Source organism: Cynocephalus volans, chromosome 13, assembly GCF_027409185.1.
Source record: "Cynocephalus volans isolate mCynVol1 chromosome 13, mCynVol1.pri, whole genome shotgun sequence".
In the NCBI taxonomy this organism is placed as follows: domain Eukaryota; kingdom Metazoa; phylum Chordata; class Mammalia; order Dermoptera; family Cynocephalidae; genus Cynocephalus; species Cynocephalus volans.
The window spans coordinates 91,065,629-91,080,249 of NC_084472.1; the positions used below are offsets into that span (position 1 = coordinate 91,065,629).

The 14,621-nt window shown below is 35.6% G+C and overlaps 1 protein-coding gene across 1 annotated transcript in view; it reads left to right on the forward strand.

Annotated features, from left to right (window-relative positions):
- The first annotated feature begins 179 nt into the window (after positions 1 to 179).
- Positions 180 to 14,621, forward strand: part of KLKB1 (kallikrein B1) — a 31,236-nt gene continuing 16,794 nt past the window's right edge. Inside the window, exons 1-5 of the mRNA XM_063077370.1 lie at positions 180 to 237; positions 4,300 to 4,462; positions 6,633 to 6,739; positions 9,422 to 9,581; positions 10,039 to 10,148. Of these exons, the coding sequence (XP_062933440.1) occupies positions 180 to 237; positions 4,300 to 4,462; positions 6,633 to 6,739; positions 9,422 to 9,581; positions 10,039 to 10,148 (598 nt within the window). The remainder of the gene's footprint in view (positions 238 to 4,299; positions 4,463 to 6,632; positions 6,740 to 9,421; positions 9,582 to 10,038; positions 10,149 to 14,621) is intronic.

Sequence of the window (14,621 nt, forward strand, 5' to 3'; positions counted from 1 at the left end):
CCTAGACACAATATGTACAAAAAACCCTTGATCTCTATAGTGGTAATTGTATGCTTTGATTTGCAATTCAGGCATTTACAAGAAAATCTATATCATCTTGAATTTAGGTTGATGTTAAATATGTGTCAAATATGGTCCAAAACCAGTAGAGTTTTGTATGTGTTGTTTTCTTTTTTAGGATGATTTCATTCAGGCAAGCAGCTTATTTCATTTGCTTGTTTACTACAGTTTCCTGCGGTAAGTGAATTACCTACAAGATGTGAATGAAGTTAAGGGTGTGGGAGAGAGAAATAGTTAAGTACTACCCCCGGAGAAAGCTATTGAACATACAGTTTCAGGGACGGAGACAACCCCTGATAATTCAGGACATGTATCCTTTTACTGCTTGGAGGCTGTACCACTTCCCGGAATATTGCCCTAGACACACATTGCAAACCAGGGGGAGGAGCCCAGAAGTGAGAATGCATGTGTTACGAGATACTCTGGATACGACTTTCTACAAAGCAGACCCCAAAACAATCAGCCCTCTATTTTTATTATCAACATTAAAAAATGAAAAAAAAAACTTCATCTGAAAATTCAAGACAGTGCTAGGCATTTTATAGTGTCTGGGTCCAATCTGAGTATCTGATAGGTACATGACACATATTTTTACTCTAGGCCATGAGGACACCATTTCAGAAACGAAAGCACCTGGTTAAAATTTAACTTAGAAAATCATCCATTTGAATAATTCTAGCTGAATAGTTTTCAACACCAGATTTTGATCTCTTTCTCTGTCCATTCCATTACTTTTCAGAGAATAAGAATGATTCTGGACACTGTTTTTCATTCATCGCTGTGGAGTGGAGTTTTCTGTGTGCCACCATTAGTGGTGGACTTGGAGTCTATGGTGACTTAAGATTTACACACCACAGTGATTGTTTACTTACATCTCAGATTTATGGCTAAGATAAACATCTCTGCATATTGTATGTAGTCCCAAAATGCAGAAATAGCCATTGTTAAAAATCTTTTGTATGGTCTTGCAGATATTTTTGTACATATTATCTATTTACACATTTTACAAAGATGTTATTAATTACAGATATTCCTTAACATATTTTCTATTTATGGCTTTTTTTAAATGCAAATAAATTTATAGCATGTGTTTTGGAGCTTGCTATTCTTTCCTTTTCATGGTATTTTTGAATACACATTATTACACACATGTTCAATTATTTCTGTAGAATAAATTTTTTGAAATAAAAATACTAGATATGACATATGAATATTTTTGAAGGTTTTATGACCTGCATCATGAAATTATCTTCCAGAAAGGCTATTATTCCCTAGCTGATTTTTTTCCACCAGCACACGAGAGTGCTCATTTACTCCACTTAGGCCAACTCTAATAGGCATCTGATGCTCTGTGGCCTGGCACATATTTGCCTTTCTGGGAATAGTATCCTCATTTATTTCTGAGGAACTGTTGCTTCCCAGTTTTTGGTCCATGTGATTCTGGTGACGCTGCTTCTGCTGCTGACAACAGGACAGAGCTTGTGACCCAGCAAGGCCTAAACCCAGAGGTGCACACATCCTGGGACTGCAGTGACGCACTTGGAGCCGATGTCTTACAACAAAGTTTTGCTCAGATTTCTAGAGATAGGACTCAATTTTTTTCCAATTTGACATATGTATAAGAGAATGCAAACACCTGAGCTACTGATATCTTGCTGCTATAGAGAGCTTGAGACCAATGGCAACACCATGGAACAAAGCAAGTGGATGGAGACAAATTGTGGACTGTTGCTATCAGTTGAGCACAATGTCCAGCTGCTCCTGAAGGCAGCTTCACCGTGGGCTTTTTGGTTTCTGAACCAATAAATGTCATTTGTATTCAAGCCACTTTGAGCTAGGTTTTCTATCATGCGCAACCAAAATCACTACACGAAATCTAGTTATTTAAATTTTAAATTTTTGCCAATCTCATGGGTAAAATGCCACCTAGTTGTTTTAATTTAAACAAAAGTTGTTTTAATTTGCTTGTATTTGTCATTCTTAACATTTTTTCATATACTTACTAGTCACTTCTATTGCTTTTATAAATTATCTTTATAATAAAGACATCTTTACATGTCTGTCACCAAATTTTTAAAAATTAGAGTACATCTCTTCTCCTTATTGATCATGTAATTTTTTAACAAGACCAAATAACTTGCCCAAAGTCCATGGACATGGGGGCCCATTTTAGACCTATGAACGTCATGATCGTTATGAGATAACATATACATACACTCTGAAATGCAATACAAACAAGGCTATCATTGTCATCTTCATCATCATCATCATCACTATCATTATTACCAACTTATAAGAATAAGCAAGAAGACCTACTAGAACTTTCTTTCCATTCAGCTCCAAAGTTGGTGCATTTCTACTCACCCACTTCCATCTGCTGATTCACATGGCAGTTCACAAAGGCTCAACTGCAGAATGAAAACTCCCAGGCTATCACCAGCCATTGTCTGTACCTTTGTATATGCATTGAGATGGGGAGAGGGGTGACTGCTTGACAGTTACGAATCAACCAAAAACACCAACCATCTAAAAAACAGGCTTCTTTATGGCTAGCATTGTCAGTGTACCAATGACTTGGTGTTTTGTGCGTATATGAAATCTAGGCATATACACATGGGAACTTGTATTCCCAGAAGCTTCCACCTGAAGAGATCTGTGCTCTTTCCAAATATAAACCTTACCTAAGAGATATCATCTGAGCCACACTTCTAAAAGGAAGGGAAGCAATCTTGCTGGGTTGGGTTTTCATAATGGGGCTCAGGGCCAGAATCCCCAGAGTGGTAGGATAGTGCAGAGAAAATGTGAATCTTCAGTGCTCAATGAAATTCAGGTTGTCTAAGCTGCCCATTTGCTGAAAAACAATAAAAACATAGAAATTATTTAAATTGAAGAGTGACTACTGCTCTAAGGGATGGACAAGGTTGTCATTGGAATATCCCATGGTTAATAGAGAGTTGACTGACTGAAATGAATGTGTTACCTTAGCTGGAAAGTTTATTAAGCTGACTTTGAAGTGGGTCTTTCATGGTAAATTAAAATTCACGTATTCAAGCCAGTAAAGACACTTAATTCTCTAATAATATTTGGGGTGCAGGGTATTTGAGAGCTGGGCTTAATTCCAAACAACAAATAGTTCATAGCTTATTTCCATATGCATGCATTTGCTTAAACCAGATAAGAAACAAACTTGTAACAAAACAAATGCTCAATAACTGTTAGTTTGCTTAAATTAAACTGAGATGAGGAACAACATTTAACACTGCATGCAAGAAAAGGGGATATGATTGGGAGTTAGAGGGGCTTGGTTCATGTCCCAGGACATTCATTAGCTGTATGGATCTTGGGGCACCCTGAGATTCAGTTACTTAACTTTTCTCCTAAAAAATAAATAAGTCAGATGCAGATAATAAAGCCTCACTCTAGCTTCCCTTACAGAGTTGTGAGAATCTAGTGAAGATGTTTATGAAAGTGTTGTGTTTTGGTTTTCATTTGTTTTTGAGCACAAATAGTTTAATTGTGTAAAATGAGATTTTCTAGAGGTGTCATGTTATCACCCTTTTAAGAGACATAAACACATGAAAGGATATCACCAGAAGCGAAGGGCTAAAAGTTAAGGGTGTTTTCAAAAAGAAACCCAGAGGTCAATCAGAATAAAACAAGCTCAACATGGTCCTAAAATCTTGGTAAAAGAACTAGAGTGGAAGCCCAAGCTGGTGAGCAAGTGAGAGAAGGAAAGAAAAAACAAAAAACATTGTTCAAGCAGATCACATGCAGAAACCCAGTACTAATGCTGGTTTTGGCATTATCTGGGTAACCCCTATTTTTTGTTATAGGTGACTCCAATAATAGTCCTATTGTTGTAAAAAAAAGTGTTTTGCAAATAAATCAAACATCATTATTTTTAAGGTTTGATATTTTTATAGCACATCAGAAAACAGAGAGAAACCAAGCTAGGACTGTATTTTATTGTGGATAATTTATGTGCAAATTATTGTATGATTTAATAAAAATCAATGTAATTTTTTATACAGAAGTACCCCTAAGAGAACTTTGAATCACATTATAGATTGTTCAAATAACTGCCTTTATATGTTTTATTCTGCCTTTGTAATTAAAGTCATGTTGTAAAGATCTTTGGATAATTAGTGGAAGAAGTAAGATGGTTAAGAATACTGGTGTATTTCTATTAATATTATGTGCATTCATTCCAAATTAATTTTTTTAATGATTATGTCACAGGGTGTCAGACTCAACTATATAAAAACACCTTTTTCAGAGGTGGGGATGTAACTGCCATGTACACCCCAAATGCCCGGCACTGTCAGATGATGTGCACATTCCACCCTAGGTGTTTGCTCTTCAGTTTTCTTCTGGAAAATTCAACCAATGACCCAGGGAAAAGGTAAAAGTTGATATTTCATTATTGGAAAAGCCAATCACTTTTCAAAATGTAAGCGGTTGTGTGCAAATAGGTGTAGCACATTGCTGGGTTGTTTCCCAAATATGGTTCAAGGACCATCTTCATTAGAATCACATAGCATGGTTCTTACAAATGAAGACTCTTAGGCCACAGCCTAGACCTATTGAATCAAAGTCTCCTGGGCCTGGAAATCTGCATTTTAAATAATTACTGTATTCACTTAAAGTAGTAGAAGCTAGTATTTTCTATCCAAGGCCTTAAGAAAAATGCTTAAAAATCACTGGGTTAAGATATTGTCTTAAGGAAGGGTCTAACAACAAGAGAGCTGAATTAGGAAAATTCAAAATTGAGAATATAATAAAGACCCAGAACTGTTGCACTCTCTTTGTCACCTCTTCCCCTGGGTGATGGAGATGCAAAAGATTACTCAAAGCCCATTTCTTCTGACCAGTGAGAAATCCCGGAGGGGTTAATTTCCTGGAACCCTCAAGAGAGAGGCATTTCTCCTTGGGAAATTAACACTGGACTGGGGTTCTTTCTCAGTATTTATTCTCCAGGCCAGAAAGTTACAGAAAAGGAACATAGGTGGAGTTATGGCTAAGTATAGTTTAACAATAGAGGCTGGTAACATCAGTGAAATAACAAAGTGACATTCCATAATGCAATTTGCAAAAGGTTAACTCAATCCATCAACAAAAGCTTGTTCTTAACAAATACTGTCTTTTCCTACAGCAATTTCCTCAGTATGTTTACATAATAATAAATTAACTTTAGGTTAACCTGCTCCAAGGGCATCTGTCCTTGAGCCAGCAATTTTGCTGTGTTACAATCCTTTATCTACATCAGAGACTTTAGCCTTTCCTGTCTTTTGCAAGGTTAACATTTCTATATGTAATTTTAAGCAGTTAGGTTATACTTGAAACTACAGGGCTTTGGAAACTAGGACCTGTGAAATACATTTGCTTTATAAATGTTAGTGTACTCCACACAGAACTTGTGATGTCGGGAGAGGGCAGGTCTGAATGGTGCTGATAGTGAGCCCGTTTGGGCACCCTAGTATGTATGGGGTGTGTGTGTGTGTGTGTGTGTGTGTGTGTGTGTGTGTGTGTGTGTGTGTGTGTGTGTGTGTGTGTGTGTGAATGTGTATTATTAAGTAGTAGTTTGGAAAAAAGTAAGAGTATTGGAAAAATACTTGGTAATAAAAATCTTATTAGGTCATGAAGATGCTTATTACGCACAAACATAGTTTCATCTTAATTTCTGTCATTTTGATCAATATTCAGAATGAACTTTTCTCTGTTGTTCTTGTTTTCATATACATGTTTTTTTTTTTTTCATTCAGTGCAAGAGGTCAAAGGCATTTTGGTTTGTTTAATATGCAAACCCTCAGCACACATTATCAGGGTCCTCCTTACTATGGCCTTGCATTCAACTGCCCATTGATAATTTCAACATGAAAAGTTACCTGTATTGTTACCTGTACCTTGCAATTTAGGAAGCAAAGTAATCCTTTTCAATCTTTTCTCTTATTGTTACTCTATTTGAGTTTAAGAACTAGAAATAGGATGATTATTCTCCGATTCTACATGTTAAACTTGTACAGAAAACCCAACCGTGTGTGAGAGTCATTATATTAAAGATTGAGTTAAGTTCTAGAATCCTTGTAAATAAAGGAATTAACATTAAGGTTAACATTTCAGAAGGAGAGAACAGACCTGTGGTTACTAGATTTGGAAAGGGGGGAGGAGGAAGGGGGTTAGAGAGAAATGGGGTAAGGGACACAAAGAAGAATTAAGATATGTAATAATGAACATGCAAGTAATATCGATTGATCATCACATATTGTACACAAATATGGATAGTCAACTCTGTACCCCATATCTATGTATAATCAATTATGTTTCAATTAAAGAATAAATTTTTTAAAAAAGAAAAGAAAAGCAATGTTGAAGTTAGGTATGAGCATTACAGAGACCATTAGATATTGTGGTATTAGATATTCTGGAAAGAATGTTCTTTCCAGAAAGCGTCAGGGAAGTTGTATTATTTTCCTTATTCCTGGCTTTATTTATTAGTGTATAGAGAATGCTAGACATTTCCTCAAGGTATGTTTATTGTTCCACTTTCTAAGTGAAGCTACTTTTAAAAACAGGTTTGGTTGCTTCTTGAAGGATAGTGTTACAGGATCCCTGCCAAGAGTGCATCGGACAAGTGCAATTTCTGGACATTCCTTGAAGCAATGTGGCCATCGAATAAGTGGTAAGATGTGGATTTCTTAGCTAAATTTGAGTTAATAATGGATCTACCTTAGAATAGCTTTTGCTCAAAGTCTGTACTTCCACGGACTTTTGGAAGGGAGCACTCAGAAAAATAAAAGCTGGGGCAGTATTCTGGACCTAAAGGAGGAAACCATACTCATCTTAATAATCCTCTTGTCTTTATCAGTCAACACATGCTAATGAGCCTCTATTATTTATGAGATTAGCATTATAGTGTAAGATTTGCAGAAAGTGAATACACTTTCAAACAATAGTCTCCCTTTATTCCAGACAAGAATTTTAAAGAAAACCCGGGGAACATCTTTCTCCCAGGTTCATTTGTATGCCAGTGGTTTTCAGTGATTGTCAACCAGCAGTGATTTTGTCCTTCTCCCCAGGGGACATTCGGCAATATCTGGAGACACTTTTGGTTATTACAACTAGTGGGGAATGCTACTAGCATCTAGTGAGTAGAGGCCAGAGATGTTGCTAAACATTCTACAAGACACAGGGCAGTCCCCCACAACAAAGAATTTTCTGGCCCACAGTGTCAGTAGTGCCGAGGTTAAAAAACCATTTGTATACCTTAAAGCCCAAATTGAAGGACTGGGTTCTGTCAATCTTGCTGAGAATAATACTTTTAAAAAGAAATGTGAGGACTAGTATGCTAGGGAACTTTAATTCGGACACCTGTTGCTACTGATGTCTTGGGAAACAGTTTCAAAGCTATCCTAATAAATTTAAGACAAATGAACTTTTTCTCTAACATGACTGGGACTGATCAGAAAGCAAAGGTGCTAAAAATATTCTGTCAACTGATGGGTTGACAGAATCTTAAAATATCCATACTGGAACTATATACATCATTACTATTTTATCTTTACCATGTACAGTTAATTTTGTAGGTTCGAATTTCAGGTATTTTTAAACTTGTCACCCTTTCCTCCCCCATTAACACCACCCCCTCAGTATGAACACACTTTGAGCCTGCAGTTTGTATTTTAAACAGTTATCAATAAAATAATAGAACATAAGGTAATAAAACAATATGTTCCTTACAGGAAATAAAAAGGGGGGGATGGAAATGCCTTAGTTATAAATATGGGGGCCTGACTTAGCCAATATAAGAGGTGTAGTTTACCTGAGATGGAGTACGTTTCCTAAGATTGAATTTATATATTAATACAATTTGGTATAAATTATTCACTTAAGCATTATTTCCAATTATTGTATCTTATAGACAAATTTAAAGAAAAAGTAATATTGTGCCTTTCTCAATTCTCCTTTGTAATTTTAAGTTTATTCAAAAAAGTAGTCTTTTTAATCTTCATTTCTCCTTTTTATTTTGCCTTTTAAAAATTGTTTCCCTCTATCTGCTTTTGTTTTGTTTTGTTTTGTTTTACAAACCCTTGTGTGATCACAGAGAGGGAGCTGTTCTACAAAACCCTGACCCAGAAGCAGGTGGTCTACAAAAGGTTTAGCACCATGTTCCTCACAAATGCACGGTGTGACAGGGGAGCAGGTGGCCCCCTTTCCCCAGACACCAAAATTTACTCTTACTCACAGAGTTTAATTTTAATATTCCTTTCTAACTCTTGTCAAACATCTTAAAGTGAAAACTTGCTCCCAGGTAATTAAAGTTTCTAAACTCAGGACCAATTTTAGTCAAAAACATGTAGAGTTAGGTTTACAGCTTTCAGATAACCATTAAGAAAAGTTTTTGTTTGCAAGTATCCCATCCTAGTTCTTAGCCTATTTCTTTTCTCATGTGCAGCAAATTTCATTTTTATAATCTGCAAACTCTTGTGTTTGTGAATCACTGTGAATAATCCCTGCCCACCTCAATATGTCGTTTTCCTGCTAGTTTGTGTATTTTCTGTCCTTCCCACCCTTAAATTTAGTTTTATGACTTCATCTATACTTCCTAGGAGTGGAAAACTATGTGTAATCAATAGGTTATGGTTTATACTGCTGGTTATACCGCTTCCTTAACCAAGAGTCTAATTAACAAATTTGAGTCTTTAAAAAAAGCCTAATTTGTTTCACTGTCTGTTAAAAGAATAAGATGCATTTCAATGAAAAGGATTCCTAAATAGAATTAAACAAGATTTTAAAGCAAAAATGGAAATGCTTTCATCATGCATATACAAGAACTCCCCACATTTTATAATGATTGGACACAGAGATGTCCATGGCAAGGCTTACAGACACAATTCATGATCAGACAGGATTAGTTGAAAGCAGAGAAATAAGACAAAGAGATAGAGAAGTTTTTTTTTTTTTCATTCAGAGCTAGAGGTCAAAGGCATTTTGGTTTGTTTAATATGCAAACCCTCAGCACACATTATCAGGGTCCTCCTTACTATTGCCTTGCGTTCAACTGCCCATTGATAATTTCAACATGAAAAGTTACCTGTATTGTTACCTGTACCTTGCAATTTAGGAAGCAAAGTAATCCTTTTCAATGCTAACGCACTGGGGGAAAAACACATATGGGATTGTGTTTATTTCAAACAGAGTTTGATAATATAGGAATGTAATTAAAATGTTTAATTTTCTAATTAATAAATCAGTCACCAAAAATGGGATATTATCCTTCAAAATTACTCTGCCCAAATGGTAGTTGATGACCTACCTCTAGAAAGGAAATTGACTGGATTTGCTATGCGTTTTATTTGTACAGCTTGCCACCGAGACATTTATGAAGGAATTGATATGAGAGGAGTAAATTTTAATGTATCTAAGGTTAAAAGTGTTGAAGAATGCCAAAAATGGTGCACCAATGATATTCACTGCCAATTTTTCACATATGCCACGCAGACATTTAACAAGGCAGAGCACCGGTGAGTAAAATTCACAGTGTGTGTTCTTTATTGATGGTGCTTTCAAGATTTAATTGTATTCTTCATATACGTATAACTTCTTTTATTTTTCCAACTTAAAACCAAACAGGGCTTTTAACCTGTTTTCTGATTTACTTACTCAATTTTAGTGTCATTTTTCCTGAAGAGAATACATTTCATTTGGTCTACAGATAGTCTGTGTTTGTGGAGTGAGAGTTTAGTGACATAGAACAACGTCTCCCACCCCATTCTCACTTTAACATTTCTTCTGCAGAGGAGAAGGGGTCCATCTGATTAATAAGGCAACCCCCTAACCCACTCAATATCAGGGTCATTGTTCTGATTGCATTGTTTATTTTCTACTGCCGATGGATCATTTCAACACCAAATATTACCAGGACTGTTGCATATATCTCAAAGCTTAGGAAGCTAAGAAATTTCTTTTCTTCACATTCAGGAATGAATGTCTACTGAAGCAAAGTTCAACAGGAACACCTACCAGTATAAAGGTGCTGAATAATGTGATATCTGGATTCTCACTGAAGCCCTGTGCACTTTCAGAAATTGGTAATTGTAGGACTATTATTTCACTATGTGATTGTAGTAGGCAGAATAAGAACACTTCAAAGAGCTTCACATGCTAATCTCTGGAACCTGTGAATACGTTACCTTACTTGACAAAAGGGTCTTTGTAAATATGATTAAAGAATTTGAGATGGGGAGATTATTCTGGATTATATGTATGGACCCAAAATGTAGTCACAAGGTCCTTAGAAGAAAAAGAGAGGCAGAAAGGTCAGAGTCAGAGAGAGAGAGAGAGAGAATTTGAGGATGTCAGATACTGGCTTTGAAGACTGAGGAAGGGTCCATGAGCCCAAGGAATAAAGGTCTCTAGAAGCTGAAAAAGACAAGGAAGCAGGTTCTCCTATAGACGTTCCCAAAGCAACAAAAGCCCTGCTAACATCTTGATTTGAGCCCAGTAAAACACATTTCGGACTTCTGATCTCTAGAACTGTACGATAATAAATGTGTTGTTTTAAGCCACTAAATTTGTATTATTACTCCTATAATGGCAGTGATAGGAAACTAGTACAGTGACATTGTAGAGAAAACTGTAACGTCATTTCTCGGTGGTGTCCATATCTAGTGAAATGACTCTACCATGATGAATCATTAAAACCCTGTGATTTTAGACATATAGGTAATTTCAACTGAATTATTTAGAAAATTGCTGTGAAATTCCAACTTATTTAGCATATCGGTGCATTAATGACAAGATGTTGAAGCCAAATCACTTGTAGCCAATTCTACACAGTATTGAGTGCTGAGTCTATACCAAGCCCAGTATTGGGTGCTGGTCTAAGACTTCTCTGTGGAAGATTAGAAAGTTGGCAGCAATGCACCTCTTTTCTTATCTTCTTTTCCCTAGCACATCCCCTTTAAGGTGTATGCCAGATTTGTGGGTTGAAATTTACTGATTATTTAATTTTCATATTCATATTGGTTTTTATCTGGGAGAGTTTTTGAAGATGTGGACTCCAGGAGGTGGGACTCTTCATTCAGACGTGTTTCATTCAGTACACAGCACTGCTGCTGGCAGTACATGCTGCACTCACCCGGGAGCTGGTAACATTGTGCTGCTGCCCAAGCCCTTCACAGCTGCTGTCCACAGCTTGAAAGATCACCCGCATGTTTAATCTCTGGCAGTTCTCTGCTTATGTTCTTGTTAAATTGCAATGAGTTCACCTATTACTTCAACCCAATTACATGGCCTTTACAAAGTGATAAAAATCCCGGATATTTCAGGAAGTGTCTCGAGCTGCTAAGGGTATGGCTTTTCACTGGGTACCTTTTTCCACATCCCTTAGGGAACACCTGGTAGCCAGATGCCTCCTAAACCTATAGAAAGGCTGTCCGTGGGCCCAACTGCCCAAATGAAATTCATAAGGTAGGGGTAGTTTGTAGTCATTACCACGTTTGTCCTTTGTCCTTAGTTTCACTAAGGATTTTCCTAATTTTACCGACAAGAAATCTACAGCTCCTAGAGGTGAAATGACATGCTCTAGGTCACAGAGCAGCCAGGCAGAGTCAGAACTTGAACCTGAGTCACATAAATTCCACACCCCTCACTTTTTTTAATGTGAAGCCTCCTACTTCTCAACCCATATATGAACTCATTATGTTTATGGACTTTCCTTCTTGTCCATCTTCCTGCATGGATTTTGAAAGGTTTCAGGATAATCAGATTCCCTCAGTTAATGTGACAAAACTTTTTGCAATTCTGGTGGGGGAAAACTACTACCATATAACTTACTAATTTCCCTATTAATATGGTGAACATATTTTCCAAACCAAAATTAGAAAAAAATATTTTATTTTTATCATCGTTGGATGGAAAAGATAGTCTGGTAAATGAAGTTGGATGATAATATTGCAATGGCAGGGAGCACCTTCCTGGCTTCTGAGGATAACCAAATGGCATATTTGAAATAAAGAATGTCCTATACATCAATTGGTTACATGGCTAAAATATCTATAAGTAGATGAGACTAATAGGAGGGCTACCCACCATATTAGGTAGAAAAAGCAAAATAAAAATAATTTTAATAGGTTAAGATATTGGGCTAAAAGTATTGCATGTATTTAAGGCAGATAAATGGAAAGTTCTTGGGGTCATATACACACAATGGAAAAGATGGGGCTTACTAGTAGTTCATAGGAAAACTTGAAGTATATATTTGAGAATCCACAGTGTAATTGCCAAAAACCTAATGAAAACTTAATTTTTATGAATAATGTATCCCTTTTACATTATTCTCTCAATCAATTTTTATATTTTAATGTAGCACGTATTCTTTTTTCATAGGTTTTAAAATTTTGATATAGAATTTAGATTAAAGAAAATTAACCCTTTTAAAGTGTACAACTCAGTGGTTTTTAGCATATTCACAAAATTATGCAACAATCACCACTACCTAGTTCCAGAACCTTTTCATCACTCTGAAAGAAATGCTGTATCTATTGCAGTCGTTCTCCGTTTCCTCCTCCCCTACCTCCTGGCAACCACTGATCTACTTTCTGTCTCTGTGGACTTGGCTATTCTGGGATGTGTCATATACACGTAATCACGCAATATGGGGCATTTTGCATATGGCTTTTTTCACTTACCTGGAAAACTGTACCTTGAAAACATCCATGTTGTAGCATGTATCAGTACTTTATTGTTTTCAGGACTAAATAGTATTCTATTGTATGAATAAATCATATTTTGTTTATATATTTATTAGCTGATAAACGTTTGAGTTGTTTCCACTTTTTGGCTCTTATGAATAATGTTTTTCTAACCAACAGTTTTTGTGTGGGCAAGTGTTTTCAATTTTCTTGTGTATATACCTAGGATTGAAATTGCTGGATCATATGGTAACTATATGTTTAACTTTTAAAGGAATTGCCAAATTGTTTTTGAGAGTGGCTGCACAATATCATGTTCCTACCAGCAATCATTGAGAGTTTCAATTTTTCCACAACCTTACCAACCCTTGTTATTGTCTTTTTATTTTGCCTTCACAGTGAGTGGGAACTTTTATCTCATTGTGATTTTGATATGCATTTCCTTAATGACTAATGATGTTGAATATATTTTTTATGTGTTTATTAGCAATTTGAATAAATTCTTTGGGGAAATGTCTTTTCAAAGCCTTTGCCCATTAAAATTAATTGGGCTATTTGTATTTTTACTGTTGAGTTGTATGAGTTCTTTATGTATTCTAGATAATACATTCTTATCAGATATATTATTTGCAAAGATTTTCTGAGTTCGCAAGTCAACTTTACACTTTCTTGATAGTGTCCTTTGAAGCACAAAAGTAAATTTGAAGTCCAGTCTATTGTTTATTTTTCCGCTTGTGCTTTTGGTGTATTATCTGAAAACTTTTCCCCTAATTCATGGTTATAAAGATTTATGCATGTTTTATTCTCAGAGTTATATAGTTTTAGCTCTTACATTTAGGCATTTGATACATTTTGAGTTAATTTTTGTATATGGCTTGAGGTAGGGATCCAACTTAATTCTTTTGAATGTGGATATCCAGTTGTTCCAGCACCATTTGTTGAAAGACTATTTTTTTTCCCATTGAATTTTCTTGAAACCCTGTTCAAAAATAAATTGTTCATAAACGTAAGAGTTTATTTCTGGACCATCAGTTCTACTCCATTGATCTTTGTGTCTATCCTTATGCCAGTTACACAAAGTCTTGATTCCTGTAACTTTGTAGTAAGTTTTGAAATCAGTCTGAATCCTCCAATTTCGTTCTTTATCAAGATTGATTTGGCCATTCTGGATCTTTTGCATTTCCATATGAATTTTAGGGTGTTTTTCAATTTGTTAAAAGAAAAAAAAAAGGCAGCTGAGTCTTTGATAGGGAGTGCATTGAATTTGTAGATCAATTTGGGGGTTTTATCATCTTAGCAATATTAAATCTTTTAGTCTATAAACATTGGATGTCTTTCCATTTATTTTGATCTTTAATTTCTTTCAATGGTGCTTCATAGTTTTCATTGTAAGAGCCTTTTTGCTGCTATTGTCAATGAATTTGTTTTGATTTCATTTTACAATTGTTCATTGCTTGCGTATAGAAATACAATTTACTTTTGTGTATTGATCTTGTATTCTGCAGTCTTGCTGGATTTGTTCATTAGTTCTAATAGATTTTTTGTCTGGATTCCTCAGGATATTCTATATACAAGATCATGTCTCTGTGAATTCAGATTATTTTACTTTTTCTTTTTCAATCTGGATGTCTTTATTTATTTTTCTTTTATAATTGTGCTGGCTAGAACCTCAAGTGCAATGTTGAATAGAAGAGATGAGAACAGACATCCTTGTCTTATTTTTGATTTTAGGGGGAAAGCATCAAGTCCTTCACAATTAAGTCTGATGTTAGCTGTGAATTTTCCATATATGATTACTATCATGATGAGGATAATCTCTTCTTTTCCTAATTTGTTGGAAGTTTTTATTATAAAAAGGTGTTGGATTTT